Below are 27,916 nucleotides of genomic sequence, written 5' to 3' on the forward strand. Positions count from 1 at the left end.
AAGAAAAAAAAACAGAAAAACAAAAATCAAAAGACACAACAAAAAACCTAAATACAGAATTCATTACGCTTCATGGTTGATCGTTTTTACTTGCGAGGGTATAAACCTCGCTAAATGCAGCCAATACATTTTTATTGCATGAGACCCAATTTCTAAAGTTACAAATCAAAACGGTCAGAACAATCGTTTCTGGACACTCGGTACTGTATTACCACAGCAGGCTGAAGCAGTGCAGTATCATCAGAACAGTGCGTACCCTTCATACACTGACGGACGTTCAAAACAGAGTAGCAATATAAAAAGAGAGATTTTTAAAAAGAGAACAGAACAGAAACAACCAGAAGAGTTTACATCCACCTTTGTTTCAAATTGTCTTTGGATTCCATCGTATGTTGTCTCAAGATGCACCATGTCAGGTCAGTAAAGGGAGGAAGATCTATGCCTACGTATAAAAGTGTCCTTTGCTCAGCAGAGGTAGAACCTGGCAAAAGTTTTATTGCAGAGATACAGCGTACCTCTTCCCACCTCTCATGGTTGATGGTCGATACAAGTGGTTATTGAAAAATAATATCAGTAGTTTGCAAATTCAGTATAAACCATGAACAGGATGATTTTCTTCTGATGGAGGTGAGACTGCAACGTGCTATGTAGAAAAAAAGCTCTCTGCCCCGAAAAGTGGAAGTCAGAAAGAAGGCTGAAGCTGCTTTATCCTCTTCAGTGCCACAAATACTGTCACAGCAAGAAAGGCCCTCAGGACAGGGTGGGCGGAAGAGCCAGGGAGTTCTCACTAAGGGGCCTGCGGCCTGACCCTCAGCCCCAAGGAGGCCTGACCTGCAAGCATCCAAGAAAACCGACATCCCCAGGTGGCACCGCTCGCTCGACTCTGCACTACAAGGGTGTAGCCTTAGCCTGACGGTGTCCTGACAGCTGCTGCCCCCCGGGCGCCAGAGGAGGGAAGCCCACCAGGACGCGCTGGGACAGGGGTTCCCACCGGAGCTCACCTCTGAAAGGTCCCGTTCCATGACAAACTAGGTTCCTAAGACTAACCTAAATGCAGACAACTTTTAAATTTCAGTAAGTCTACGAAGTTCAATAGTAACGAGTGAAACATGTACACGAATGAAGGCCCAAGAAAGGCTCACGGCTATCTTTCCTGAAAGTTAAGGAGGAAGATTTTCTTAAAAGTGCAAAATCTGTAAGTAAAAACGCAACGTTTGCCTCCCTGGTGATGATCACCACCACTTTTGTGAGCCACCCCTGGGTCTGCCCTGCTGGCAACACTAACCCAATCATTAAGAATGCCTTGATCCAGCTCAGCTCCTAGGTTTACAGCCAATCTAGTCAAGATCAATTCACTGGTTCACCGGTGGCGGGATAGCCCAGCGGATCCTACCAGCCAGTCCCTCCACAGTTAGCTGGCTGTTTTACCCTCAGCACAGAATCAAGCCTTGAGCTGAAGGCTCACGGAAGCCTCCACAGCAGTTGTGCTGCTCGATTCCGGAGGACAACTGTCCCTCAGAGGACATTCTCTAATGTCACCTGTCAGCATGGACACCAGTACGTACCAGGTCTGTCTCCACTCCTGCTACAAACGCCCTTAACCGGGGGCAGCGGCAGCGGATTACCCGTGCTCGCGGGAAAGTAAGCTTCCGGTTGTTACTTGTAGGCTCAAAGTACACGCTCGACTTCTTAAAGAAACAGAAAATCTGCAGCAGTAGCAGGTCATAAATCACTGTTCAGATCTGCAAGATTTTCCCCTCAGTTGGAAAGCCACAAGGATGAAGGATTTGGTGCGGGCCTGAAAAATTGCAAGCGTAGGAACAAGTCGGGTTTACTGAAGAGCAAGTTTGATCCCAAATGCACTGAAGAAGTTAGAGGAGCTTAAAGGAAGTCTTGGGAAGAAATTTTTTAGGTGAAAACATCAGGCTCACTATAGCTTCCAAAGAGCAACATAAATGAGCATAACTAGTCATATAATGACAGTATCAGAAATTGCACTCAAGTACGTTCCCCCCAATACAATGCATTGCACACAGTAAAAATTTGTAATAAAAATGCAAAACACAATCAGGCATGTTGAAAAATATTAACAAAAAACATAGGAATTCTATAGTAAAGATGCAAAACCCAATTCTAAAATACATGAACAAATTCAACTAAGAAGTTTTTCATACGTTTCTACATCCAAAAAAAAAACCCAAATTGTAAGAGGCCCCCTATGGGAAGTCAAGAAAAGAATAAATAGGATTGAAGGGAGGAGGGAAAAGAGAAAAACAAGCTGGTGGCGTCCCAATTTACAAGGAATATTTACATTCAGAATTCAAAAAGAACTCAACATTTCTATATATACACATTATGTACATATATATATATATATATAAATACAGCAAAGAATCAGAAGGTGGGTTTTGGATTTCACCTCAAGTACGCAGAAAAAAATTACTAGCTAGCTCGCGCTGCAGGTATCTAGATGTGCTTCCTTCACTTACATGCCCTTAAAAGACACTGCCTTTGTACTAGACAACTGGCATCCAATGAGGACTTTTTACGAATGGCTTTTGCTCGCAGCTGTAGCCATGACACGGACTGCCAGCAGCGAAGCGTGCGCGCTGAGCGCGCGAGGTGTGGTGTTAGCCAAGGAGACTCTCCAGACATAGAGGAAGGATAGTCAACAAATGCCTACTGTCCCTGGGATGCCTGCACTAACCGAACATCTGTTAACTGCATACCGCTCTAAGAGCGACTCTTAAGTAGCACCATTCTTAGAAACTATCAAATATCATTCAGTACATTTCTTTTTCAGGTACATTTTAAAAATGAGAGTATTTAGATAGGCACCTTCCTCTTAATATCTAATCAAGAAAAGGACCCAAGTGAAAAACATTTTTCCTCTGCTCCTACTTTCATAAATTGAAGTGCATCAATCATTTCTAATCTATTGCTTTTTTCCCCCTCCTGCTAAACTGGAAAGTGGAGGGGACTGGGGAAAGGCTCCCATCATACAACGGTAAATGTCTGGTACCCTTTCTCGTCATGCCTGTTAGAAGTTGCTCTAATAGCATCACATGGAGATTAGCAAATGAATGCCCCAGTGGCTACAGCCAGAAAATTATGCCTCTAAAATATTATATACCCCTGGAGCTTGCTTGGTAATCTAGAACTTTTACCACTACAGATGAAGCAGAATACAAGTAAAAGGTTTACTGTTGCAACTCAAAAAGGTTTCTGAAGTGCTAGTTGGATTGGAATAAATATATATATACACATACACACAACACTACATTGCTTTGGATGCAGGTTCTTGCTAACTTATATACAGATGTAAAGAAAAGATACTGAAGAGTGTATCGGCAATTTAGCAGCAAAAAGGGAAAATTGCTTAAGATATTTACTTTTTCATCAAGTTGTGTTTAAAAATACCTTATTAATACTTTTAGGAATTCATATCGTTGATAAATATCTGGATTATCCCACTAAACTGCAGCTTGTGGTAGGGAGGGTGCTAAATTAGGGGAACACTAACCCCCCCGCCAATACCATCTGAGCAGCTCTGGACTGGGAATCGGCACTGTAAACTCTGAAAACACTAACGTGACTTGAAATCAAATCTCTGTGCTCAGAGCCATATTGCTAAAAAGGGAGACAAGGCATTACAGAGGCCGAATGGACTCACGTCGGGTTCAGCAAGGTCCCTGGGTTCAGACGTGGCACGCAGATCCTGAAATACAAGGATCTGTTGTACAGAAGTTAGCCGTTGTTGAGACTCGATTTTTTGACAGAGGAGGACCTTGAACGCTGGGTTTTCCCATGTTGACCAACTAAAACTTGCTGACTTGGATAAGGGCACAGTGTTAAAGGTCAAATGTTCACCTCCAGAGAGGAGGATGGGCAGCAGACCCCCAATGCTCACATGCACGCCACACCACGCATAGCACGTGCACGTGGCACCTCAGCTCCCATCCATTTACACGGCTGCCTTTCTGAGGTCTACTTTGAGAGTTTCCAGAGGCCTTATTTCTGGACTTTTTTTTAAAAAGCACAACACAGCTGTTCTACAAAGAACAGAACATACATATATCCCCCTTTGTAACAAGACAGCCATTCCAAGAGCAAACATTACATCATGAAGTGAGAGGGTCAACTGACTGCACGCTAAAGAACCCTCACACCGAAGCTGCTTGGAAAAAACCCTAACCTGCCAAAAAAGATACTCCCCCCCACACAGAAGGGAAGCTGGGCCAAGCCTCCAAGAGGGAGTCTTTTTCCCCCAACCCTGCCATGTTGTCTCACCGGAGGGAACAGGCTTGTTATGCTTCCCCCTCCACAGCTCTATTTCACCTTGGGGTGTTGATGGAAGCTGACTGGGCTCCTGATTTAAAGACAGAAGAACTGGGAAGTTTTGGTGCAGGTGGACAATTCTGCTCTTGACTGCCAGCTGGGTCTAGTGGCCCTAACAAGGGACATTGGTTGATATTCATATGGATCACTGCCTGAGATATAAGGACTAGACTGAGGATAAAAGTTGCATCCACTGGGCAAAATATGCCAAAGAACAGAAATTATTCTCAATTTGTCCCTTTAGGCATCTAGAATAAATAAATCCAGAGAAAGAAAACTTACGGTAAACGTGACATAACCAAACTCAGGCTTGAAGAAACACAAGAGGATGATAGCCCTAGCTTTCCCATCACTTAACATGCATCTCACCTAATTCTGCAAGAAGTTTAGAAAGTTACAAAGGACAACAGTTCAACTTGAGAAACTTTGAAAAGTACTATCATTTCACCCCTTCCTCAACACCATTTCCACCTTGAGGGGTAGGTTTCAAACCAAACTATAAGGCTACCTAGAAGGTTGAGCAACACGCAAGTTCTGCAGCATACCCGTCACAGACTACTTTTGAAGGTGGTGAGGGCCTAAACAAGAGTCCACTTCTGCTTAGTATAATAACTTTTTATTTGACATCTACAAGATGGTGGTATCTTGCAGCTTTTGACCAGGTTTATACAATCTCAGTTTCTCAATAGTGCAACCTGTGCAAGCAAAAAAAAAAAAGGAAAAGGAAAAAAGGAAACAAAAAGACCAACTGCCCCCTCACTTGTTTTTATAAACATCTATTATAGGCGAAACAAAACTTACCCATATTATAGATAAGTGTCTATTCACATTTGTACATTACCATTTTTAACAGCTTGAAGATAAACTCTACAATGTCTTACAACACATTAAACAATATTCAAGTTACTGGGTAACAACAATAACAACAAGAAATAAACATACAGCAGAAGCCTCAAGTGTTTCCTCATTGTCTAGTTTACAACTCAAGTACGGTTTCCATTTTTAAGAGTGACAAAGCAAATTAAGATAACGAAGTAAAAAAACAAAAAAAAAGACTGTTTGCAAGACAGAAGCCAATTTGTACTTCTTTCTAAAACTATCTTTAAGTTAAGAAAAATGTAATTTTAAGAAAAGCAGGCTTGTAGCCATTTTGCAGCACACATTAGGAATACTATTAATACATTAAAATTAACTTTTAAGAGTTTTATCACCAAAAAATGTATGTAGTCATTATTACCTTGACAAGAACCCTGGGGCAGGGAGAATGGGAGACGGTGATGTCGCAGGGTCTGAAGCAACACCCAGGTATAAACACTATAAAAATGCAATAACCAATGCTGTACATCTACAAATGTTTCTCTCCATTACTTGACTTCTGTGTTAATCTGGTTTACGCATGCTTTCAAAGACATGCACTGTCAGAACAAAAACTAGAAAAAGAACCTGAATGCATGATATGTAACCTTCCATTTCATGCTTTAATGAACCTATTGTTTTAATAAGTTGGAAGAAGAAACCAATATATATTTTCTCTATTTATAGACTCAAAACACATGCGTCCGGGGATACGTCCCACGGCAATGGCGTGGATGTACTGCGTTAACCCTGAGCACTGTATAACATAAAAGTACAGCCGGTTTGGGAAGTTCCAAGCATTTTTAAACCAATTATGGTTCGTAGCTTTTAACAAACTCACAAACAGACTGACACACACGCGCACATACCCCTCTGCTCACCCAAAGTAAAAGCATACGGTAAGTACCATGGGAAAAGCACGAGGAAAGACATATGTACCACCATCGGCACTGCTGATTTTCAGTTTTGCTATCTATTCCAGGTTTGTCCTTATTCCCAAAAAAATTAACTAGAGAGAGAGCACAACTGAAAAAAAAATTATAATTCTTTGGAAACTGTCCCTGATTTTTATGCAAATGATATGCTTCAACAGCATTTCATATACATCCATGTTGAAACCTGTCTGTTCTTATGCGTTGCTCAAATTGGCGATGCTCTGAGGGTGACGCTGCTGCCAGAGCTGCTTCTGCTGGACTGCAAGCTGTTGAGATTGGTCTGAAGTTGACAGGAGATTTATAAGAGGAGACACACAATTTGCAGGAATGATCAAACCTGCAATTAGAAAACAAGAATTTATAAAGGTTGCTTCCAGGAGAAACCACACTGTTTTACAGCTTCATAGCGAATTCCAAATGAAGTATAATATTAAGTTTAATGAACAAGACTCCACAAAAAAACTAAATGAACACCTAATAACTGAACTGACCCCTTCAGAAGCAGCCCGATTCCTCAGCAGCGTCACCCACAAATACCTGAGACATGCATGTGTCTAGTGCAACACCATCTTCTTGCTGAAGCAACAGAAGGCCAAGTACAGTACCTATCTACTACCTTTGAAGCTCCACAAACGTATGCAAGCACCACCTTCTTTGGCGCGTGTACTAATGTACCAAAGGCTACAGAATAGTGGCTGCAAATTCAAATGCGTACTGAAGCAGTAACTTCTAAGTGGCACGCTGTGGAGGTCAGCAAACTGGAGAGTATATATATCCTGGGTAAGGGAACTTTAACTCCTCCCATGTGGGAACAGGGGCTCAATGTTCCAAGCTTCTCTGTTGTTGCTGCTATTGCTGTTGTTTTGAAGAAGACAGAAATCCAGTCTTCTGATTTTTTAAAAAATACATTTATTTATTTATTTATTTATTTATTTATTTTTGGCCGCGTTGGGTCTTTGTTGTTGCACACAGGGTTTCTCTAGTTGCGGCAAGCGGGGGTTACTCTTCATTGTGGTGCACAGGCTTCTCACCGCGGTGGCTTCTCTTGTTGCAGAGCGTGGGCTCTAGGCACATGGGCTTCAGCAGTTTCAGCATGTGGGCTCAGCAGTTGTGGCTCGCGGGCTCTACAGCGCAGGCTCAGTAGTTGTGGCGCGCAGGCTCAGTAGTTGTGGCACACGGGCTTGGTTGCTCCGCGGCATGTGGGATCTTCCCGGACCAGGGCTCGAACCCGTGTCCCCTGCACTGGCAGGCGGATTCTTAACCACCGCGCCACCAGGGAAGTCCACAGTCTTTTGATTTTTAGAAGTTGGCAACTAACTCAATTGAAATCTCGCAACCAAAAATACTTGAGGATCAAAAAAACGTCCATGGACTGACTAGCCCACAGGCTAACAACGTGCAACCCAGGATACAGGGAAAGGTTGTTGCTAAAGAAACAAAGACAATGCGACAGGGAAAGTGCAATAACTGGGTGGATTTCCGTGAGGCCTGTCATTGAGGGAACAGTGGGAGCAGCTAGCCTGGTCTCCCTTGCTCCCTGCAGGACTCCAGTCCATCCTCTGTGCACAGTGGCTTTGACTTCCACAGTCTCAATGTGGCACAATGAACATAAAGACTTCAGAGAATCCTTAGTCTTCATACCAGGGAGCCTGCATAGACGTCAACAGTGAGGAAGGGGAGCAAGAGCACTGAGGGCGGCATTAAAAAACAACCCCATCAGAATTTCAACCAGCACCAACTACATCCATTCAAAAGCTTCACTACTATTTATCCTTTTAAGAACATAATATAAAGCAAGCTCTACCCCACCACTGGAATAGATAGATGCTAAGATTCTAAGACGTTAGAAGCAAAATAAGAAAAACACAGGACCTGATTTTTCTTCTCAAGGCTCAAATCAAAAAAAAATTAAAACTCACCTACAATCCGCTGTCCATCCTCTGTTCTTAGCCGAACTATCTGCATTTTCACGTTTGTGCCACTGACAGACGCGAGAACACCCTCGACTTTTGTCCAGACACTCAGTACTGAGCCACATAATACATAGTACGTGCGGCAACGAAGACCTATTTCACAAACTAATCCCAAACTTGCTTTTTTGCAATTGCCACGCCTAGGATAGATAAGGAAAAAAATGTATATGTGTGTGTGTGCGCACGTGCGCGCGCGCGCACACACACACACACACACACACACACACACACACACACACTCTCTCTCACACACAGCCCACAAGGTCTACCCTAATTTCAAATGGAAAACACCCTACCGTCATTTACCTTTACTGATAGTTTTGTAGACTGCAGTCCTTTTGACATATTGGATTATCCTGTCCAACTTAAGGTATCACTACTGATTTTAAAATTAGTTATTTCTTGGGTCTGACTCCCTTATAAAAGGGCTGATTTGTTGGTCTTGATATCCATTTAAGCATTTGTCATTTTAATATCCATTAGTTTACCATATTAATGTCAGTTTATAAAATAATCCTGTCAGTTATATCTATAGTATTAAACTACCAATATACAGTTCTAAATCAGGTAAGTGGAAAAGGCCTCAGCAAATAAACAAAAGCAAATCTATCTACCTACATGTGTCTAAATAAAAACCTAGCTAAAAATTCATCTATATCCTGTATCTCTTTTCAAAAAGTGGACCAGATACTTCATTTTCAATGCCCTGAAATGAACAAAATGACTTGAGAACACCTCTGGCTAGCCTAGTAGCACAGCAGGATCAGCTCCAGGGCTCAACAACAAAGTTTCTAGCACTGTTAACTATTTGAGGCACTTCTGTGGTTTCCTAGAAGTTCCCTAGCCTTAAAAATAAAACTGATTTGGGACACCAATAAAACTTCGGAGGAAGGAAAAAATAAAGGAAGGTAAGGAAGGAGAGGAGAAAGGAAAAGCCTCAACCCTAAGAATGATAGTTAAGCCCATGCTGGCAGACAACATTTGGTTGGAAGTAACAAAGCATCAGTGGGGAGACCTGAAACAGTGCACAATGGTCCAGAGACTTCCAACAAGTACCTCTGCTTAAAGAAACAGCACCGAGCAACTGGTAACCTGCTTGTGTACTTACAGGGAATGAAGGGGTGTTTAAATTAAATCTTGATTATACTTTGGAATATATGGTGAGAAAAATGAAAACTAACCAATAAGCATGAGTACAAGTATCTGCAGATGAATTATACTGATCTAACCAGTGGACCAGGGCATCGTCTGAGACTACCTGTGAAAATAAGACAAAAATTCCATTGAAAAGGTATTGTTTAAACAAGCTGGTTGCCTAACTTGGTCTCTAAAGCCAACTTAAAATCATCTTTATATAGAAAACATGGTCTTCGCTACTGCTTGCATTTGAATGCTATTCATAAAGCTCTGCCACGAGGTTTTTCCCATGTAATGAATATTTCAAATAGTTAAGTTAATTATAATTGTTTTCAAGTGAAGATGGCTAGGAATAATAGTAATACAAGGTAATATTAACAACAAAGTAACATAGTAAAGTTAGGAAAAACAGGTATCACTGTTTTTCCAGAAATTATTGCAAAATATAAACACAGCAGTTCACAGTAAAACCAAGAGTTGGTGGGAAGGAAATTAGGTCTTGTACATCTTCCCTTTATTTAAAAAATTCTAATTTTTGTAGTTAGCACTATAGAAACTTCCTTTTCTGATAACATAAGCTGTTTCAATTAATCATCTTTAAGTTTCCTAACAGTTGATAACATTAAGACTGGGATATTAATTTAACAAGAGTTGATAAAACTTTTTCTGAAAACAATTTTCCAGTAATCAAACAGGAAAAATTGACAATTTACATATAAACATAAACATAGTTGCAATATATTATTATAAAACAAGTATTCATATATAACATCATGTACAAATGGAAAAATACCTTCTTATATTTCTTTTTTAGATCAGCATAAATTTCTAATTTGAGCTGTTTCCCAGTATTTGGTCTATAAACTAAGAAAAGCTTCTTTTTAGGATTCACTTCTTTAACTAAGATGGCAGTTTTCTTGTTGTTTCTTATCTATTAAAAAATAAATAAATAGGTGAGAAAATATAAAGATTCAATACTGCATACTTTAAGACAGGCTTGTTTTTTGTACCATCACATCACCAAAGCCAAATGAGTATGTAAATACAAAACTGTGTGAAAGGATAACACCTGCTGTGTAACCGACTTGAACAAGGTCTCATCAAAGTGAAGGCTAGTGGACCTTATCTCTGAGGCAAGACAATCTTTAGAAAATTGTGCTGAGTACGACTTAAAGCATGATGTCCAGTGGAAACAAATTTGCTTCTTCTAGTCCAGGACACTGGACTCGCAGCCGAAACAGGCCCAGAGGTATGTAAGGTAAGAATCTAGGTAGTGGGCAGGAAGGGTCTTCACAGGAAATAATTTGACCTCTACTGTATGTTACTCTCCTCCAAGTTACAATGAAATATATAACCTTCAAGATCAGGCTTTCTGATCACCCACAGTCCTCTGAATTCATCTACTCCATCAGTGCTACAACCTATTCCTATGGTCGTGTGAGGGTAAAATATCACATGAAATGTCACAAATTCATCTGTAAATGGTAACGCTATAACAGGAGAAAGCCAAATGCTGAACAAATAATACATAAATATGATGCAGAAGTGGAAGAAAAGGATGCATTAGACAAACGATGGAACTTGTTTTATTTTAAAAATTTTTTTAAAGTTGGACTTTATGAGAGAAACACTGAAAGATTTGTAAAAAGCCCCATTTAACGCAAGGAAAAATAAGCTTGGGAAAATTAGTATTTCTTTTGAAGAATGGTGAAAAATTTCAAAGCAACAGTCTCTGGAGCAAAACTGAAGGAAAAAGAAAAGTTTCAAAGGTATTTTCCCAGATCCTCTACAAAATAAATCATTTGCTAAGCTACTACCTTTTTATATTAAGATAATTCTTAAACTGATAAAAGGACTTAATACTTTACTTTTCTCTTCATTGATACTAAAGATCCTCCGTCTTTTACTTGTTCAAATGATTTGAAACACTGTTTATATCATTACTGAAAAGTCTATGAAACAAAAGTCAAGTGAAAAATACATTTAAAAATTTTAAAATACATTTAAAATTCACATCAGCTGATGTGAAATTCTCTAGCTAACTATACTTTAAGGCAGTGTTTAAAGCACACAGTGTGATCTATCTTGACAGTGTCAGGTTAATTCATTGTAACTATAAAATAAATCATCACACTACAGTGGAATGAAAAGAGATTCTGACATGGCTTTCCTCATGTCAACACACGTTGAACACACCGCAAATCGTATCTGCTTGCTGCTGAGGTGGCTCAGCGAAGGAGGCTACAGCTTCTTGGAAGGATGTCTCTTCCAAGGTCCTCACTCTTCACAACCAGCTGCCTGCGGCCATGCAGCCGAGAGTAAGGACAACGTTACCACATCCTTTCACTCAAGGGAAACTGGTGGGGATCAGCATTTTCATCAAAATCTACCAGTGCCTCGATGTGGCAATAATTTCAAGTGAAAAAAATATAACCAATATCCTATAGGGACCAATCAAAATCCCATCCAAGGTCTCAGAGAAATCTGAATAAAACCTAGTGAACTGTATCAGTATCTTGGTTGTGATATTGTACTACAGGTTTGTAAAATGTTACCATTGGGAAAACTGGTATAAAAGGAATTTCTCTGTATTATTTCTAATAACCTCATGAGAATCTACAATAATCTCAAGATTTTCAAACACACACACATGCACAACTAGGAGCCAGACCCAGTTTGAGAGCTTTGCTACTGAATCAGAGACCAGTAAACCAGGTTTATGGACCAAATGGCCTGAGGCTCCTAAGTTTAAGACTAGTTTAAGGAAAAAAAAAAAAAAGAGAGTAGTTTAAGGAAGGAAGGGAGAAAGTTTCTTAGGAAGGAAAAAAAATCCATGCTGTTGAACCTAGGGTCAGGACAGGAATAAAGACCCAGACATAGAGAACAGACTTGAGGACACGGGGATGGGGTACGGTAAGTTAGGACAAAGTGAGAGTGGCATGGACATATATACGCTACCAAATGTAAAACAGATAGCTAGTGGGAAGCGGCTGCATAGCACAGGGAGATCAGCTCGGTGCTTTGTGACCACCTAGAGGGGTGGGATAGGGAGGGTGGGAGGGAGACGCCAAGAGGGAGGGGATATGGGGATATATGTATACATATAGCTGATTCACCTTGTTATATACAGCAGAAACTAACACAGCATTGTAAAGCAATGTTGTAAAGCACTGTATACTCCAATAAAGATGTTTAAAAAAAAAAAAAAGGAGAGAGAAGGCAGCAACTTAAACTCAGCCAACTCTGCTTGTTATCTTTCCCCTCAATCCTGATACGTCCTTTTACTTGTTCAGTTTTACCCATCCCACCCTAGCTAGAAACCTCAAGATAATACTAGAAGCCAAGAACAAAGCTGGGGGGAAAATCATTTTTCAGACTTTTAAGAACTAAACTTTTTCTCCTCCAAGATCTTCAAAAGAGTTTTTCCTCTCATTCACACGTATAAAGAAGTAAGTGATCTTAAGATCCAGTGATGCCATTTCTCTGAATCTACTCTAGAGATACACTAACACAGGTACATAAAGAAGCATCTATAAGCATGTCCTTTGTAAGAGAGAAAAAGTGGAAACAACCTAAAAGCCAATTAATACGACACAGGCTAAATAAACCATCATATATTCATAACACAGAATACCATGCAACAACCACAATGAATGAAGTAGTCCTGTAAGTATCAATACAGAAAGCACTCCAAGACTGATTGTTTAGTGAGAAAGGCAATTTAAAGAATGATCGATACTGTATCATAGAATTGGTATAAAAAAAAATAACCAGGGCTTCCCTGGTGGCGCAGTGGTTGAGAATCTGCCTGCCGATGCAGGAGACACGGGTTCAAGCCCCGGTCCAGGAAGATCCCGCATGCCGCGGAGCGGCTGGGCCTGTGAGCCATGGCCGCTGAGCCGGCGCATCCGGAGCCTGTGCTCCGCAACGGGAGAGGCCACAGCAGTGAGAGGCCCGCGTACCGCAAAACAAACAAACAAAAAAACCAACACCACCACCACCAAAAAAACCAACAACAAATCAACCACCTAAAACAGTAAATTGTTTCCTATGGCTATAGTACATATGCATTAAATGCACAGAAAATGGTGTGGGAGAATAGACACGAAACTGGTTAACGGCGGCTACCTCTGGGAAGGTGGGAAGGCAACCAGGGCTGGGAATAATGGTCAAAAAATTTAGTGTTATCTGTTTTTAAATTTTTTCACGTGTAATAATGCATTCATGCATACATAATTCAATTAAAGAATTTAAGAAAGAAAAAAATCTACAAAATAGTCAGCAGAGACCACATATTCTCTGCAAAACCTAAAATACTTACTACCTGACCCCGACATAAAAAAATTAGGGATTCTTGCTCTAGGGAGCTTATTTATGGTTTCACCCCGCCTGTGGCATCATATTTGGTCTCCTTTACGCAGTTCTTGAACCACGTCTTCATTTACAGTTGGTCACGCCGTAAAGGGCTTGGCCAAAAAGTTCGTTCGGGCTTTCGGTACCATCTTACTGCGAAACCAGAACGAACTTTTTGGCCAACCCAATATTTGCAAATAAAAAGCAAAATGTGCTACACACATACAAAGCAATATTAGTCACAAAAAGAAATGAAGTTATGACATTCTACAACATGGATGAACCTTGAAAACATTATGCCAAGTGAAAGAAGCCAGACACAACTGTCACATACTGCAAGATTCCACTTATATGACGTACCAAGATATGCAAATTCATAGGCAGAAAAGAGATCAAAGGTTATCAGGCCAGGGGAAAGCTATTGTTTAATGGTGATGTTAGCACAACATTGTGAATATAATTAATGACACTAAATCACACACTTTAAAATGGATAAAATGGCAAACTTTGTTATACATTTTACCATAATTTTTAAAAAATTAACAATGTAGGTAGGGACTTCCCTGGTGGCGCAGTGGTTAAGAATCCACCTCCCAGTGCAGGGGACACGGGTTCGAGCCCTGGTCTGGGAAGATCCCACATGCCACGGAGCTACTAAGCCCGTGTACCACAACTACTGAGCATGTGCTCTAGAGCCCACGAGCCACAACTACTGAGCCCACGTGCCACAACTACTGAAGCCCGCGCACCTAGAGCCCGTGCTCCACAACAAGAGAAGCCACCGCAATGAGAAGCCTGTGCACCGCAACAAAGAGTAGCCCCTGCTCGCCTCAACTAGAGAAAGCCCACGCCCAGCTATGAAGCCCCAACGCAGCCAAAAATAAAAATAAATTAAAAACAAATTTTTTTGACAGCAACTCTATCTCAAAAGAATAAGTAGTAGCATGTTTAAGATATCCAAGAAAAGAAAACGTGAACTAAAGACTTCATGTCTGGTAAAATTTGTCTTTCAAGTACAAAGACACAAACTTACCAGCATGTAAGAATTCAGGGAGTAATGTTTCCAAAAGTCCTTCCTGAATCTACTACAGAATGGGCTTCAGACAAAATAACTAGAGAGATATTAACCTAAGGACTAGTGAGTGAGTGGTGAGCTTTAAATATAAATTAATTACCTGTAGAACTAAGATTAAGGGTTAAAAGAAGAGTATACTATATAACTGCCATATGTTGACATGCAGAAACAGTATAACTTTTTAAAATAGCATAAAGTAAGCTTATGCAAAAAAAGTTATTATTAAAAAAATTATTTTCAGGAATACTGGGGCATAGTATCCATGATATTTTATCATCCTGTGTGCCCTGAAGAACAGGGATTATTAGTGTGGAAGAAAGAAGACAAAAATATCAGAGAAGGGGCTCCCCTGGTGGCACAATGGTTAAGAATCCATCTGCCAATGCAGAGGACGCAGGTTCAGCCCTGGTCCAGAAAGATCCCACATGCTGTGGAGCAATTAAGCCCGTCTGCCACAACTACTGAGCCTGTGCTCTAGAGCCATATGCCACAACTACTGAGCCCACGTGCCACAACTACTGAAGCCCACGCACCTAGAGCCCATGCCTCTCAACAAGAGAAGCCACTGCAATGAGAAGCCCACGCACCGCAGAGTAGCCCCCACTCGCTGCAACTAAAGAAAGCCTGCGCACAGCAATGAAGACCTAATACAGCCAAAACTAAAATAAATTTAAAAAGAAAATCAGAGAAGAGGTGAGATTAAAATTCCATAGCTCTGATCAGGACAAATAAATATGCATTCATTTGTGTGTGTATATGTATATGTCTAAATGTAAACATGTACACACACGTGCACACATATACACATGCACACTCACACATCCTCTTCTCCTTAGCTCTGTCCACAGGCAAATACTAAACCAATGAATGTAGTTACACTAATAACTGAAAACTGAATCTTGAAGACATAAAGCATTATTATGACTAAAGAAGGTCACTCACTACATTATGGAAAAAAAGGGTTCAATTTACTAAGAATACGTAAACTTTTTTTTTTTCCCCCCCAACACCACACAGTATGCAGGATCTTAATTCCCTGACCAGGAATCAAACCTGTGCCCCCTGCAGTGGAAGTGTGGAATCTTAACCACTGGACCACCAGGGAAGTCCCCAGTGAGTAATAATTTAAAACTTGCATTTAGTAATACTCCTCAAAATGTATTAAATAAAAATATATCACAATTACAGTGATAAATTATCAAAACACAGAAAGCTAAATACAATTGGAAAATCAGCACAAAGCAAACAGATAATTACAATGCTGGCAATGAAAACACATTACATATCTTAACAACTAACATTTAAGGGAAACAAGTCTTACTTGCAATGACAAATAAAAGCCATCATCTGGTCCTGTCAACTCAGCCCAAATCTTGGTAGCTTCCTCCCAGGACATTCCCCTCTCTACACTTATCTGTTAAAAAAAATAATAATAAAATTTAAATTAAACTCACTTCTGAGAATGCTTATCAGAAAATGACATTATACTTGAATGTGCACGTTTTCTAAACTTACCGTGTATAATTCTACATGGCCAGAGGTTGAATATCCTGGAGTCAGAAACTTCTTAACATCACTTTTCCTCACTTTTTCATCTCCAGAACCAAGATCTTGAACAAGAAAAAGCAACATATAAATATAAAAAAATATTTCATCAAGAATATATATGACAGGCTTCCCTGGTGGCGCAGTGGTTCAGAATCTGCCTGCCAATGAAGGGGACACGGGTTCGAGCCCTGGTCGGGGAAGGTCCCACATGCCGCAGAGCAACTAAGCCTGTGCGCCACAACTACTGAGCCTGCACTCTGGAGCCCGCGAGCCACAGCTACTGAAGCCCGTGCACCTAGAGCCCATGCTCCGCAACAAGAGAAGCCATGGCAACAAGAAGCCCGCACACCGCAACGAAGAGTAGCTCCCGTTTACTGCAATTACAGAAACCCCATGTGCAGCAAAGAAAACCCAACGCAGCCAAAAATAAATAAATTAATTAAAAAGAAAAAAAAAGAATACATGTGATGTTTTAAAATTTTCCCAACTTACCTAAGATTCCCATATCATATCTTCCATTTTTTTTGGCATTTTGAACAACTGCAGTAAGTGTGTCTGCAAAATACTGAAATAACGCATTCTGCTGATGCACCTCCATGCCCAAAATTCTATTTAAGAATTTTCCTATGTTGTTATAATCTGCAATGACAAGATTGTATGAAAGATTTAATGCATTCAAATGGCAATTTAAAAAATTAATTCATCTCAGCCTAGTAAGAGTCTCAGTTTCTTCTCTAAGCCTTCCCTCACAACTCCTGTACTGTAACCAGAACAGGGCTATACTTCGACCACTTCTACCTCTAGCAATTAGCACGACTATACTACATGCTCAAAAGATGTTTGCCAGGGCTTCCCTGGTGGCGCAGTGGTTGAGAGTCCGCCTGCCGATGCAGGGGACACGGGTTCGTGCCCCGGTCCGGGAAGGTCCCACATGCCGCGGAGCGGCTGGGCCCGTGAGCCATGGCCGCTGAGCCTGCGCGTCCGGAGCCTGTGCTCCACAACGGGAGAGGCCACAACAGTGAGAGGCCCGGGTACCGCCAAAAAAAAAAAAAAAAAAAAAGATGTTTGCCAAATTGAATTTTTGCATCTTCAGCTTCGCTTATTGAAAGTATAAATACAATTTAGCACAAAAGAATGTTAGTTTTCCACATTAAGTCTTAACTCATGAAGTTTTAAGTGCTGTTAAGTCAGTGAAGCTCAACTTTGGCTGCACAAGTAAGAATGACCAGGAGCTTCTGGAAAATTAACGATGTCTGAACTCCTGCCCTGGCTTCAGTACTTTTAAAAAAGCTCAACAGCTGATCATATACGCAACCTGGTTTGAGAACTGTTGCTATGTAGAGAGAACAGAGATTTAATTTCTTGAATAACCACAGTTATTCATAGCAAAAACCACCCAGAATGTTCTGTGAGCACTCAGTAATGAGGGATTGAGACCTAGAGACTTGAAGCTTCCCCTTCAAGTTGACGAAAGCATAAACAACAAAACGGGCTATAATGATACAGCAACAGTTATGAACATACATAAAAAAGTCATACCATTACCTTTATCTAGAGTAAGAATTCCTGAACGATCTTCTACATTTATCAGGCCAACTCCTATCAGTCCTTGTCGAACATCTATAATAAAACAAATTTATAAAAAACCTTATAGCCCAGGGCTTCCCTGGTGGCACAGTGGTTAATCATCTGCCTGCCAATGCAGGGGACATTGGTTTGAGCCCTGGTCTGGGAAGATCCCACATGCTGTGGAGCAACTAGGCCCGTGTGCCACAACTACTGAGCCTGCGTTCTAGAGCCCACAAACCACAACTACTGGAGCCCCCATGTCTAGAGCCTGTGCTTCACAACAAGAGAAGCCACTGCAGTGAGAAATCCACTCAGCACAACTAGAGAAAGCCCACGCACAGCAACGAGGACCCAATACAGCCAGAAATAAAATAAATTTTTTTAAAAAAAAACCTTATAGCCCAAATAACTCAATGAGCTGTTACCTGACTAATCAAACTAGATCAAGTTCTAGCAATAAGACACAGTCTTTGTATCCACAGTTCCTATTAGCTGAATTAAATGGAACCCACAGCCCCCTAAAGATCTTTAGACACTTCAAAACCCTAGAGTACTCAAACCTCACATTATATTTTATTATTTCACTAAAATGTCATATCTTTCCAACAACCCTTGGCAGTGGAGATCCTTGGCTACAAAGCTGTCACCCACAGAACCTAAACAACTTTGAACATACAGCAGGATACTGATTAAATAATTTATATAAGGAAATAATCACGCTTCCTTCCCAAACATTACCTATCAGTATTGACAAGGCGATACAGAAGATAAGCAACACGTGTGACTGTCAACATGTCCTGAATTACGTTACTAAGAGGACAGTTTATAAAACTCTTAAAAAGTATGTGTCCAGGCTCCAACCCAGACTTACAGTAAAAAGGTTTCAGGAAAGAGAAAAGGATCAACAGGAAGCGTAATTGTATCCTATTTACACATTTATTTAATCAGCTAGACTGCAACACGCTCAGAGTGTGGAGACTCTGCAGGTGATAACTCCGTAGCCAAAGAGCTCCGATGCAAAACACCCTCGTTTTGGGAACCCATCCCATGGGGGGAAACTACCTGAGCAGAAGGACAGCTGCTATAAGTCCAGCACTGTTTGTGATGCAAAACAATGAAAGCCACTTGAACATCAATAAAGGAAAAACTGAAGAAACTGTTACATAAGCTACATGTAGAATATTACACAACTGGTAAAATATGTGTTAGTACTATAGCTATTGATTTGTAAGGGATGCCTGTGAGGTGCCAAGTGAGAAAAGTACATTGCAAAAGCAATATTAACATTTAAAAAAAAAAAAAAAAGCTATGTGTTTAGACAAACGGACAAAGGTGTGTTAAGGCTGCCCCTGTTCAGATTGTCAACATTTGTAACCTCAGCAGGTGAGACTGGTAGGTAGTAGGTAGTTAAGGAGAGGGTATGGGCTCCTCATTATTCACTTTTAGATTGTTTTCATCACTTATAATGAATAAATAACATGTAATTTTTTAGAATTAGAAATAAATTGGGGAGTTGTTTTTGACAATCCCTCCAACGACCAAATAAAAAGAAAATAAGAGGGAAAGAAAGGGAAAGGGAGAAAAAGAACAGGGCCAAGACTTTATTGGTTTTTTGTTTTGTTAAATGCCATCAGTGATTATAAGCACCCCTGCCAGCTATGTCAATATGGACTGTTACCAACACTAAACACAGGTTCAATTGGAAAGGACGTCCTAGTAAAAAATGCTAACTCTATAAGGATAATGTTTCAAATACCTTACATCTGTTTATTTTCCAAAATATTTTCATAGTTTGCTGAACTACTGAAATCACCCAGACTACTAATATTAATGAGGTAAAATCTATTGTTCAGATTTGCAAGATACATCTAAGAATTTCTATAGCACTACTTAGGACTTTTTTTAAATATAAAAATTTCTAAATACACACAAATGTAAAGAGAATATTCTATGGACCACAGGTACCCAGCACCCAGTTTTAACAACTGTTAATACACGGCCAGTTTTATCTGTACCTCCACTAGCCCCCAGATTATTTACCTAGGTACTTTAAATTTTAAAAGCTATTTGGCATAGTCATTTTCAAATTAATCTAACAAAACCATTTTTCCTCTAGTAATCTAGTATTAAACAACATGCAACAAACTCTGTCAACAGTAAAAACACTTCACCTGAATGAAATTTAATAAATCTACTGCTTATTATAAGACATCAATTTAGGTGTCTGGTAACTATCAATTTCTAAATTTTATACACTTTATGTACAAAGAAAACTAAAAACAGCACATGTTAGAATGAGTTTTAGTACCTTCTTGTCAGTACTCATTTTCCTTTGTTATGATTATTTTTAAAAGTTACCTTTAAAGAATTCTCCAGGATAGTCTGGAGGTGGTGACACCATAGGAGAATCTAGGTTTACAATGGATTTCATGACAATTTCTAAAGCATTTCTTCCATACTGCAATAAAAACCAAATAAATTTAACAAGTTTCAGCATTTGGATACTCTTCAATGACATGACCAAGTGAATGCTATAAAAACTATTATTGTATCAAAGAGTTAAAAATAGCAGGACTCAATTATTTTTATATATATTTTACACAGCCTAGTGCCTCATTCACACCTTTGTACACAGCAGGCATTCCATGAATAAACAACTTTCTTTACTTCTGGGAACTCACACTTCATTCATCCACAAGTATTTATCATAATCTTATTTTCCATTAGGAATGAGAAGATGATTATATTGCATAGTTGATCACCAAAGATCTAACTGCCATGTGTCTTACAGGACTAGCCATGATTTTATAGCAAGACCATAAGAGAAGGCAGCTTTAAGTTTTAAACAGCAACCACTTTCCCTTTCTGTTCCTTACAGACACCATACACTGCTATCATTTTTCACAGATAGTGAAAGCTGAAATGTACCTTATTATCAAAGTTGAACCTACTCAGATCTCTGGATTCTGTTGCTCTTCTGTCTCCATGTGTAAGCGCACCCTATCCAAACATAAAATCTCCAATCAAGGCATAGAAGACAGGTTAACACACATCACCTTTTACACCCATCTATATAACTCAAAAACTTACCAAACTCTCAAGTCTTTTAGCAACAATAGATGCAAATCTTTGTTCTCCTGCCAATTCAGAAATCAGAAAGACATATTCCGGAGCAGTAACTTGGTTTGATCTATGAGTTCGTCCTGTAATGACATTAAAAAAATCGCTGATTGTGTTCTCTAGATACTAGTATTCTGAGACTTATTCCCAGCACTTAACAGTAAGCTGGTATCCAGAAATCTTTAAATCAGAGGAAAAGTTAAAGAATGTAACAATTACCCTAACTCCCCAAAAGGCACAAAATCAAAAACGCCAACTTGAACAACATCTGTATTCCGAACAATACTCCCACTCATGGGGGAGCAGAAACTACCATAAAATTATTAAATGATAAGCACATTACTGGCGTCACCCCAGTTTGGTTGACCACAATGTCGCTGATGCACAGCTGCTCCGAATTCTCCCCAAATTGTTGTTGTTGTTTTTAAAAATCACCAGGTCACAGGGACATGAAGATGGAAGGGAAGGGAGGAGCAATGTGCCCTCAATGAAGCTACCGGGGGTTGAAAAAGACATCAAGTGGCAGTTGCTCTGACATGGATAACATCCTTGGAGATCTAAAATGAAGATACTCCTGAGGAGCCCCATTCTTGAATATAATGCCAGAAAGCCCTACTGTAGGTCTTTTACAGCTTTTAAAACAGCCAAGAAATAAATTCATGATGCCCTCTATATTTTAAGGTATATGCAATACACAAACATCTCCAAAACCTACATATATGTCAAGTTTTAGTATATCTAGCATTAAAATATTTCCCCAGTAATTCCTGGCTATGAAGTGAAACTCAGTGTAGGAACTTACCAAACTGCTGAATTGCTCTATCAGCACTCCATGGTAATTCCAGAGTCATATGAACTCTTCGCCTTTGATTTTTAGCTCTCCTATCTGCTTGTAATGAAATACCTGAGCTGGCAGCTTCTGAGATGATAGCAATATTCTGTATCAAATGTAAGGAGAAAAAAACAAAAGATCACTTCTGTACAAAGATAGGTGGGGAAACATACACCAATACGTGTTTTCCTCTACTTCCTAACTCTCAGTTTTAGCTGTACATGGTTACAAGGACACCCAGAATCAAGATTACATTTCCCAGTCTCCCTTACAGCTAAGTGTGGGCACACTCCAGCCAGTAGGTCACATGAACAACGTCCAGGAAATGTCCCTAATCAAAGATATGCCCTTCCCCTCCTCTTTTTTTTCTCTCTGCTGGCTGAAATGTAGAGGTGTAATGACTGAACCTGAAATATGGAGGTAACTAGGAAATGGAAGGCCACATATTAAAGGAACAAGACAGAAGAGACCTAGACTTCAAGGGGTCACACCAGTCCTTGTCTACCTACTCAAAGTTGTACGTGAGAGAAATGAACTTCCACTTTAAGTGAATATGATTTTGGATTTTCTGTCACTTAACAGCCAAATCTGATCCCAACTAATACAATTTCTAACGCACATGGGCCTAAATTACTAATGAAACAAGTACTTAAAATAACTGATAATACCTCTACCTATAATCTTTAAAATATGTAACATGAGCTTTTAAATACACTTAAACGACAATGGTAATGATAATGGTGATAACTACCATCTATTTCTAGTTGCAGAGGTAAAAGAATTTTGAAATACAAAGCAAAATGTGGATAAAGAGATAAGATTTTATTCTACCCCTTTTAGATTAAGGAAGAAGGTTGAAGTGCTGCTCCTACCTATTTTTTACCAAAACGCTTATAGCAATTCCGACTAGATGGAGGAAGAACTGATCTGAGAATCTGAAAATTGATGACGTTTACTTAACAATAAGAGCATACAGAAAGGGCCTCTGAAGGGGGCCACAAGCTCTGCAGTGGTCAGTTACGCAAGTGTAATGTACAACCATTCAGAGTAAATCGTCTTAACAGGACCTGGCAGAGCAAGACAATAAACAGCAAAATCAAAGGACCCTAGTAATCTGGGCATGCTTAAATATATTTCTAGACTCAAAATTACACTGACACTAGGGTGTAGCATTAGATGTAGTGCCACTAAGATGACCTGAGAGAACACAATATTCTGATTAAAGACTTCAAAGGCCTCCAAAGCTATCAAGAGCTACATCTAATTCTGTGCACAAAACACCACATTTGGGGCTTCCCTGGTGGCGCAGTGGTTGAGAATCCGCCTGCCAATGCAGGGGACGCAGGTTCGTGCCCTGGTCCGGGAAGATCCCACGTGCCGCGGAGCGGCTGGGCCCGTGAGCCATGGCCGCTGAGCCTGTGCGTCCGGAGCCTGTGCTCCGCAACGGGAGAGGCCACAACAGTGAGACAGGCCCACGTACCACACAAAAACAAAAAAACAAAAAACCCCACCACATTCGATTTATAAGAAAATAATGAAAACATGTAAAATGTTCAGTGATTATGTGTAATTACTTAAAAAAAATAGAGTAAGAACATTCAACAGACATGATTTACATTAAAAGAAAAAAACCTAAAGATTAATCTAAATGTATGGGCATTATTCTTTTCGCCAAAAAGCATCCCAGACAAACATACCTTATCTCCATCCATAAATCTTTGTTTTTCCGTGATATTTAGTATTTCCACAGGGACGTCAAGTTCAGATCTTGACTCATAAGATATACTTCCATCATCATTGCTTACAACCCTCCCCTTGCGGCCAGTCATCTGCAAAGCCAAACAGCGTCACTTATAATTAACGTAGCTGACTATGGTGCGTGAAGCTCAGGGCACCCATCATAGAAACTTGGTGGGAGGTGAAGAGGATAATGATGCCAGCATGTACTGTGCAACCTGTCCTGCACCAGGCGCTGGGGCAGAGAGAACATCGCAACACAGTGCCTGGTTCTGAAAAGTTCAAATTCCAGTGGAGACAACAGACACGCGGCAAAGATAACAAAGCGTGCGTGACAGGTGCAATAACAGAGATCCGTGTCTTGGGGCAGATACTCAAGATACTAGGGGCAGGAATTTACTTGCTCTAGGATGACAACTAGAGTAGAACAAGGGTTCTAAGATCTAAGAGAGGATATTAGATAATTATATGATGATACTAAATATATCACTTATTATAAATGGTTTGAAAGTGGCAAAAAATTACCTAGAAGAGACACAGCCCTGATCAAGTCATATTTACCTCAGCAACATTCTCAGGGCCACCAAGTTCATCAATAAGTTCATCCAGGGTATTAGGAGGGAGGTCTTCTGCTAATTTTTCTAGTTTATCAAGTAGGTCTTTCTTCATCTGCTGGGCCCTTTCCACAGCATCCTGACTTGTTATAAGGCTGTTGCTGCTGTTGGTGTTACTGTTAGCTAGATAAAGTACATTTGTTAAAAATCAGTACAAAGTTTAAATATTTGTTTTATTTAAAAGTACATTTCACAGACAAAGCAAGCTTCCACATGGATACCTGGTGCACTGTTAGGAGCAGGTGAAATTACTGGTGTAGAAGAAAAACTAGGTCGTTTTGATCCAAGACCTGATGCTAATAAGGCACTTTGAATAGAATCTGGATCTATACTTCTCTTTTTTTTTTTATCTTTGTTTTTCTTGTGGTCCTTTCTGATTAACCAGGGATCTGAAAATTAAGGAAAGACATATATCAAAATCATTTGTTAACACAAGTACAGAATTTCCAAAGGAAACAACCATTGAGTTTTTTTGTATTGTTGAGCGACAACTTGTAAACCACCACCAACTTCAGAGGTCCAGTACACCCATACACCATGAGGTAAATTCCATGGTTTGAGGTTAAACATAAGTGCACAAAATTGAGATCATGATCTCACATAAATGTGAACCTCCAGAAGACAGACAAGCTTGGAGCTCCCACCAAGCAAAGATTAGAATCTGTGTGATGATTTCTACAGGAAAAAAAAAGGTTTTAGTACAATACCCCATTTCAAATACACAGAAATAGGGACTTCCCTGGTGGTCCAGCGATTAAGAATCTGCCTTCCAATTGCAGAGGATGCAGGTCTGATCCCTGGTCAGGGAACTAAGGCCCACACATCATAGGGCAACTAAGCCCGTGTGCCGCAACTAGAGCCCATGTGCTCTGCAGCCTGTGTGCCACAGCCAGAGAGGAGCCCGCACGGCGCAACAAAAGATCCCTCCTGTCGCAACTAAGACCCAACGCAGCCAAAAATAAATAAATAAACAAGTACACAGAAATAACTATCCTTTAGCTTACATTTAATAGATTCATGGGGCTTCCCTGGTGGCGCAGTGGTTGAGAGTCTGCCTGCCGATGCAGGGGACACGGGTTTGGGCCCTGGTCTGGGAAGATCCCACATGCCGTGGAGCGACTGGGCCCGTGAGCCTCAACTACTGAGCCTGCGCGTCTGGAGCCTGTGCTCCGCAACAAGAGAGGCTGCGACAGTGAGAGGCCCGCGCACCGCGATGAAGAGTGGCCCCTGCTTGCCACAACTAGAGAAAGCCCTTGCACAGAAATGAAGACCCAACACAGCCAAAAATAAATAAATAAATTTATTTAAAAAAAAAAAATTCATGAACTCACCATCTTCATCATCTTCACTAGACTCATCCCTAAATGGGTTGAAATCATCGTCATCTCCAGAACTCATGTTTTTAGAGCTCTCGTAGTCACTTTCTTCATTATCGGAGGCATCAGATTCACTTCCACTATCATCAGAACTGCTACCAGTAAGGCCACCTATTTTTCGTGCTTTTTTGGATTCTCGAGTTATTTCTTCACCTATCCTCAAACCCCAAACAAGAAAGTCAGCCCAAACACACTGTTCTAAAAGATCCAGGAAGTTATATTTAGTTCATGAGCTAATACACTTAGTTAACTCAAATGAGAAATGCAGAAAAAAAGCATCTGTGTAAGTATATAAGAACAATTAAAAATTCATAAACAAGAGCTAGCCTTTTAGATTCCTATAAGAAATCAGGTTATATTCAATTATTCTTAAGAAGAAATCAGGGACATAAGTACAAATGCAAGACAGCCTTCAAGTGCACAAGTTTCAAAATAAACATCTCAAAACAACACAGATGAAACAGAATCTCTGGCATTGTCACAATTTGTGTATCAGGTTGAGAGAAGAGGCCTAATAATTACAGATGTATAAAATATGCAAATACTTTATGGAATACTAAAAAAACTAATCTATAAAGCTACATTTTTAAAAGTCAAACAAGGTGATCTGAATTATCTTACTGAATATTCATAAGATATCTGGAATAAACCAACCAAAACTAAGCAGAACATTAAAATGTTCACATATTAATGATGGTTGAGAACATAATTCAAAAAAGGGAAACATGACCATCTATCTATCCGACCACTCTACGATGTTACTTACTCTAGGACTCAGCATTACTTTTTGTACCACTAAAATAAAAAAAATACTGTCAATTATATTATAATAGCCAACCTATCTTCAGGCATATTAAAAATGTAAGGGAAAAAAAGCATGTCTTAGAACAGATGAAATGTAAGGTTAAAGTGTCAGGCACTGTGTTTAGAACACACAGTACGATAGTCTTCACAATATAATGAGTTATTATCACCATTTTAGAGAAAGAGAGCCTGAGAAGTTAACTTCTGAAAGTCAAAGAGCTTACTTAGTAAGCACCTAAACACAAACTCAAGTTTGCATTACTATAAAATGTCTAACAAAGATAAGTGTGTTCCTAATAATTAAATAATAAACTAACAGAAGTCTCTTTAAAGAAGACTATATAAACACAGACTCCCCCACACACACCCTCCCCCCCCACACACACATATACACACACAGCATTGACAACAGGAAGGCCCTGATTTTGGTTCCCCATTTATCACCCAGTAGTTGTGCCAACCTGGGGATATCGCTTAACGATTTAGTCTTTCTGTGCCTTAGTTTCCTCTGTCTATAAAACTGAAAAACTAAAACCTATCTTCATATGGATCCCTTGCAGCTTGAATGAGATCATGTGTGGGCAGTGCTCAACCCAGTGCCTACTCAGCACCAGTCAAATCGTTAAAGTCCCAATTTAAAATGGGATTACTTGTGCATTCAAAAACTAAATGAGCCAAGGGAACTCCCTGGTGGTCCAGTGGCTAGGACTACATGCTTTCACGGTTATGGTCCAGGGTTCAATCCCTGCTCAGGGAACTAAGATTCCACAAGCCATGTGGTGTGGCCATAAAAATAAAGAAAGAAAGAAAGACACTTCCTTAAAAAAAACAAAAAAAACAAAACAAAACTACACGAGCCAATTCAAGGAAGGCAGTACATTCCCAAAATACAGCTTGCATCAAGATGATCAAATTTATACTACTTCCAGCACCATTTAAAGAAAAGTGCCCACCTTTCCGCTTCTTTATTTTATTTTCTTTACAAGGACTATCTCTTGGTGAGCTGTTGTTACTTGGAGCTGTCAAGTCAATTCCTAGCAAACTATAAAGTTTTTTCCTGTCTGGAGCAGGGAAGTGTTTTTCAATGAGTGACTGCAACACTCCTCTGTTCAAAGAGAGAAAAAGTGACAGTTAGTGGCTCAGTATGCAAAATAGTTTATTATATATAAAGTCTTACTAAATGTATTTGTTTAAAATAAGTATACTTTATTAGCAGCATTTCCAAATTGGATATCAAAAGTAGGTTAGCTCCACGTAATCGTAAAGCTGGCTTAGGAACTAAGCACCAATGGTTCCTGATTCTTTTTCAGAACTGCTGCACAGAGGAAGACTCCATGAAGAAAAACTGCACATCAGTGACTTCAGTCAAAAAGTGATTCAGGGGCTTCCCTGGTTGGCGCAGTGGTTGAGAGTCCGCCTGCCGATGCAGGGGACTTGGGTTCATGCCCCGGTCCGGGGAGATTACACATGCCGCGGAGCGGCTGGGCCCGTGAGCCATGGCTGCTGAGACTGCACATCCGGAGCCTGTGCTCCGCAACAGGAGAGGCCACAGCAGTGAGAAGCCCGCGTACCGCAAAAAAAAAAAAAAAAAGTGATTCAAAAGAGTTGGATTCTGAATGTAAAGGACTTTAACAATCCTTTAACCAATTT

General features: G+C 40.0%; 1 protein-coding gene across 3 annotated transcripts in view; it reads right to left on the reverse strand.

Moving 5' to 3' along the window:
- Positions 1-4,932: 4,932 nt before the first annotated feature.
- Positions 4,933-27,916, reverse strand: part of SBNO1 (strawberry notch homolog 1) — a 53,831-nt gene continuing 30,847 nt past the window's right edge. For 2 of the 3 annotated variants that reach the window (XM_059040629.2, XM_059040630.2), the window contains exons 16-32: positions 27,220-27,371; positions 25,418-25,615; positions 24,308-24,475; positions 24,034-24,209; positions 23,433-23,564; positions 21,706-21,841; positions 20,874-20,986; positions 20,712-20,783; positions 20,142-20,241; positions 17,760-17,834; positions 16,707-16,853; positions 16,182-16,276; positions 15,988-16,080; positions 10,032-10,169; positions 9,283-9,359; positions 8,048-8,241; positions 4,933-6,465 (exon numbers count right to left, since the gene is read on the reverse strand). In XM_059040629.2, coding sequence (XP_058896612.1) covers positions 6,323-6,465; positions 8,048-8,241; positions 9,283-9,359; positions 10,032-10,169; positions 15,988-16,080; positions 16,182-16,276; positions 16,707-16,853; positions 17,760-17,834; positions 20,142-20,241; positions 20,712-20,783; positions 20,874-20,986; positions 21,706-21,841; positions 23,433-23,564; positions 24,034-24,209; positions 24,308-24,475; positions 25,418-25,615; positions 27,220-27,371 — 2,209 coding nt within the window. In that variant the 3' untranslated portion in view covers positions 4,933-6,322. Of the gene's footprint in view, positions 6,466-7,027; positions 7,778-8,047; positions 8,242-9,282; positions 9,360-10,031; positions 10,170-15,987; positions 16,081-16,181; positions 16,277-16,706; positions 16,854-17,759; positions 17,835-20,141; positions 20,242-20,711; positions 20,784-20,873; positions 20,987-21,705; positions 21,842-23,432; positions 23,565-24,033; positions 24,210-24,307; positions 24,476-25,417; positions 25,616-27,219; positions 27,372-27,916 lie in introns of those variants that run through there. The other variant, XM_067015875.1, reaches the window with a different exon arrangement.

The sequence above is a fragment of the Kogia breviceps genome, chromosome 15 (genome assembly GCF_026419965.1).
Source record: "Kogia breviceps isolate mKogBre1 chromosome 15, mKogBre1 haplotype 1, whole genome shotgun sequence".
Taxonomy (NCBI): Eukaryota; Metazoa; Chordata; class Mammalia; order Artiodactyla; family Physeteridae; genus Kogia; species Kogia breviceps.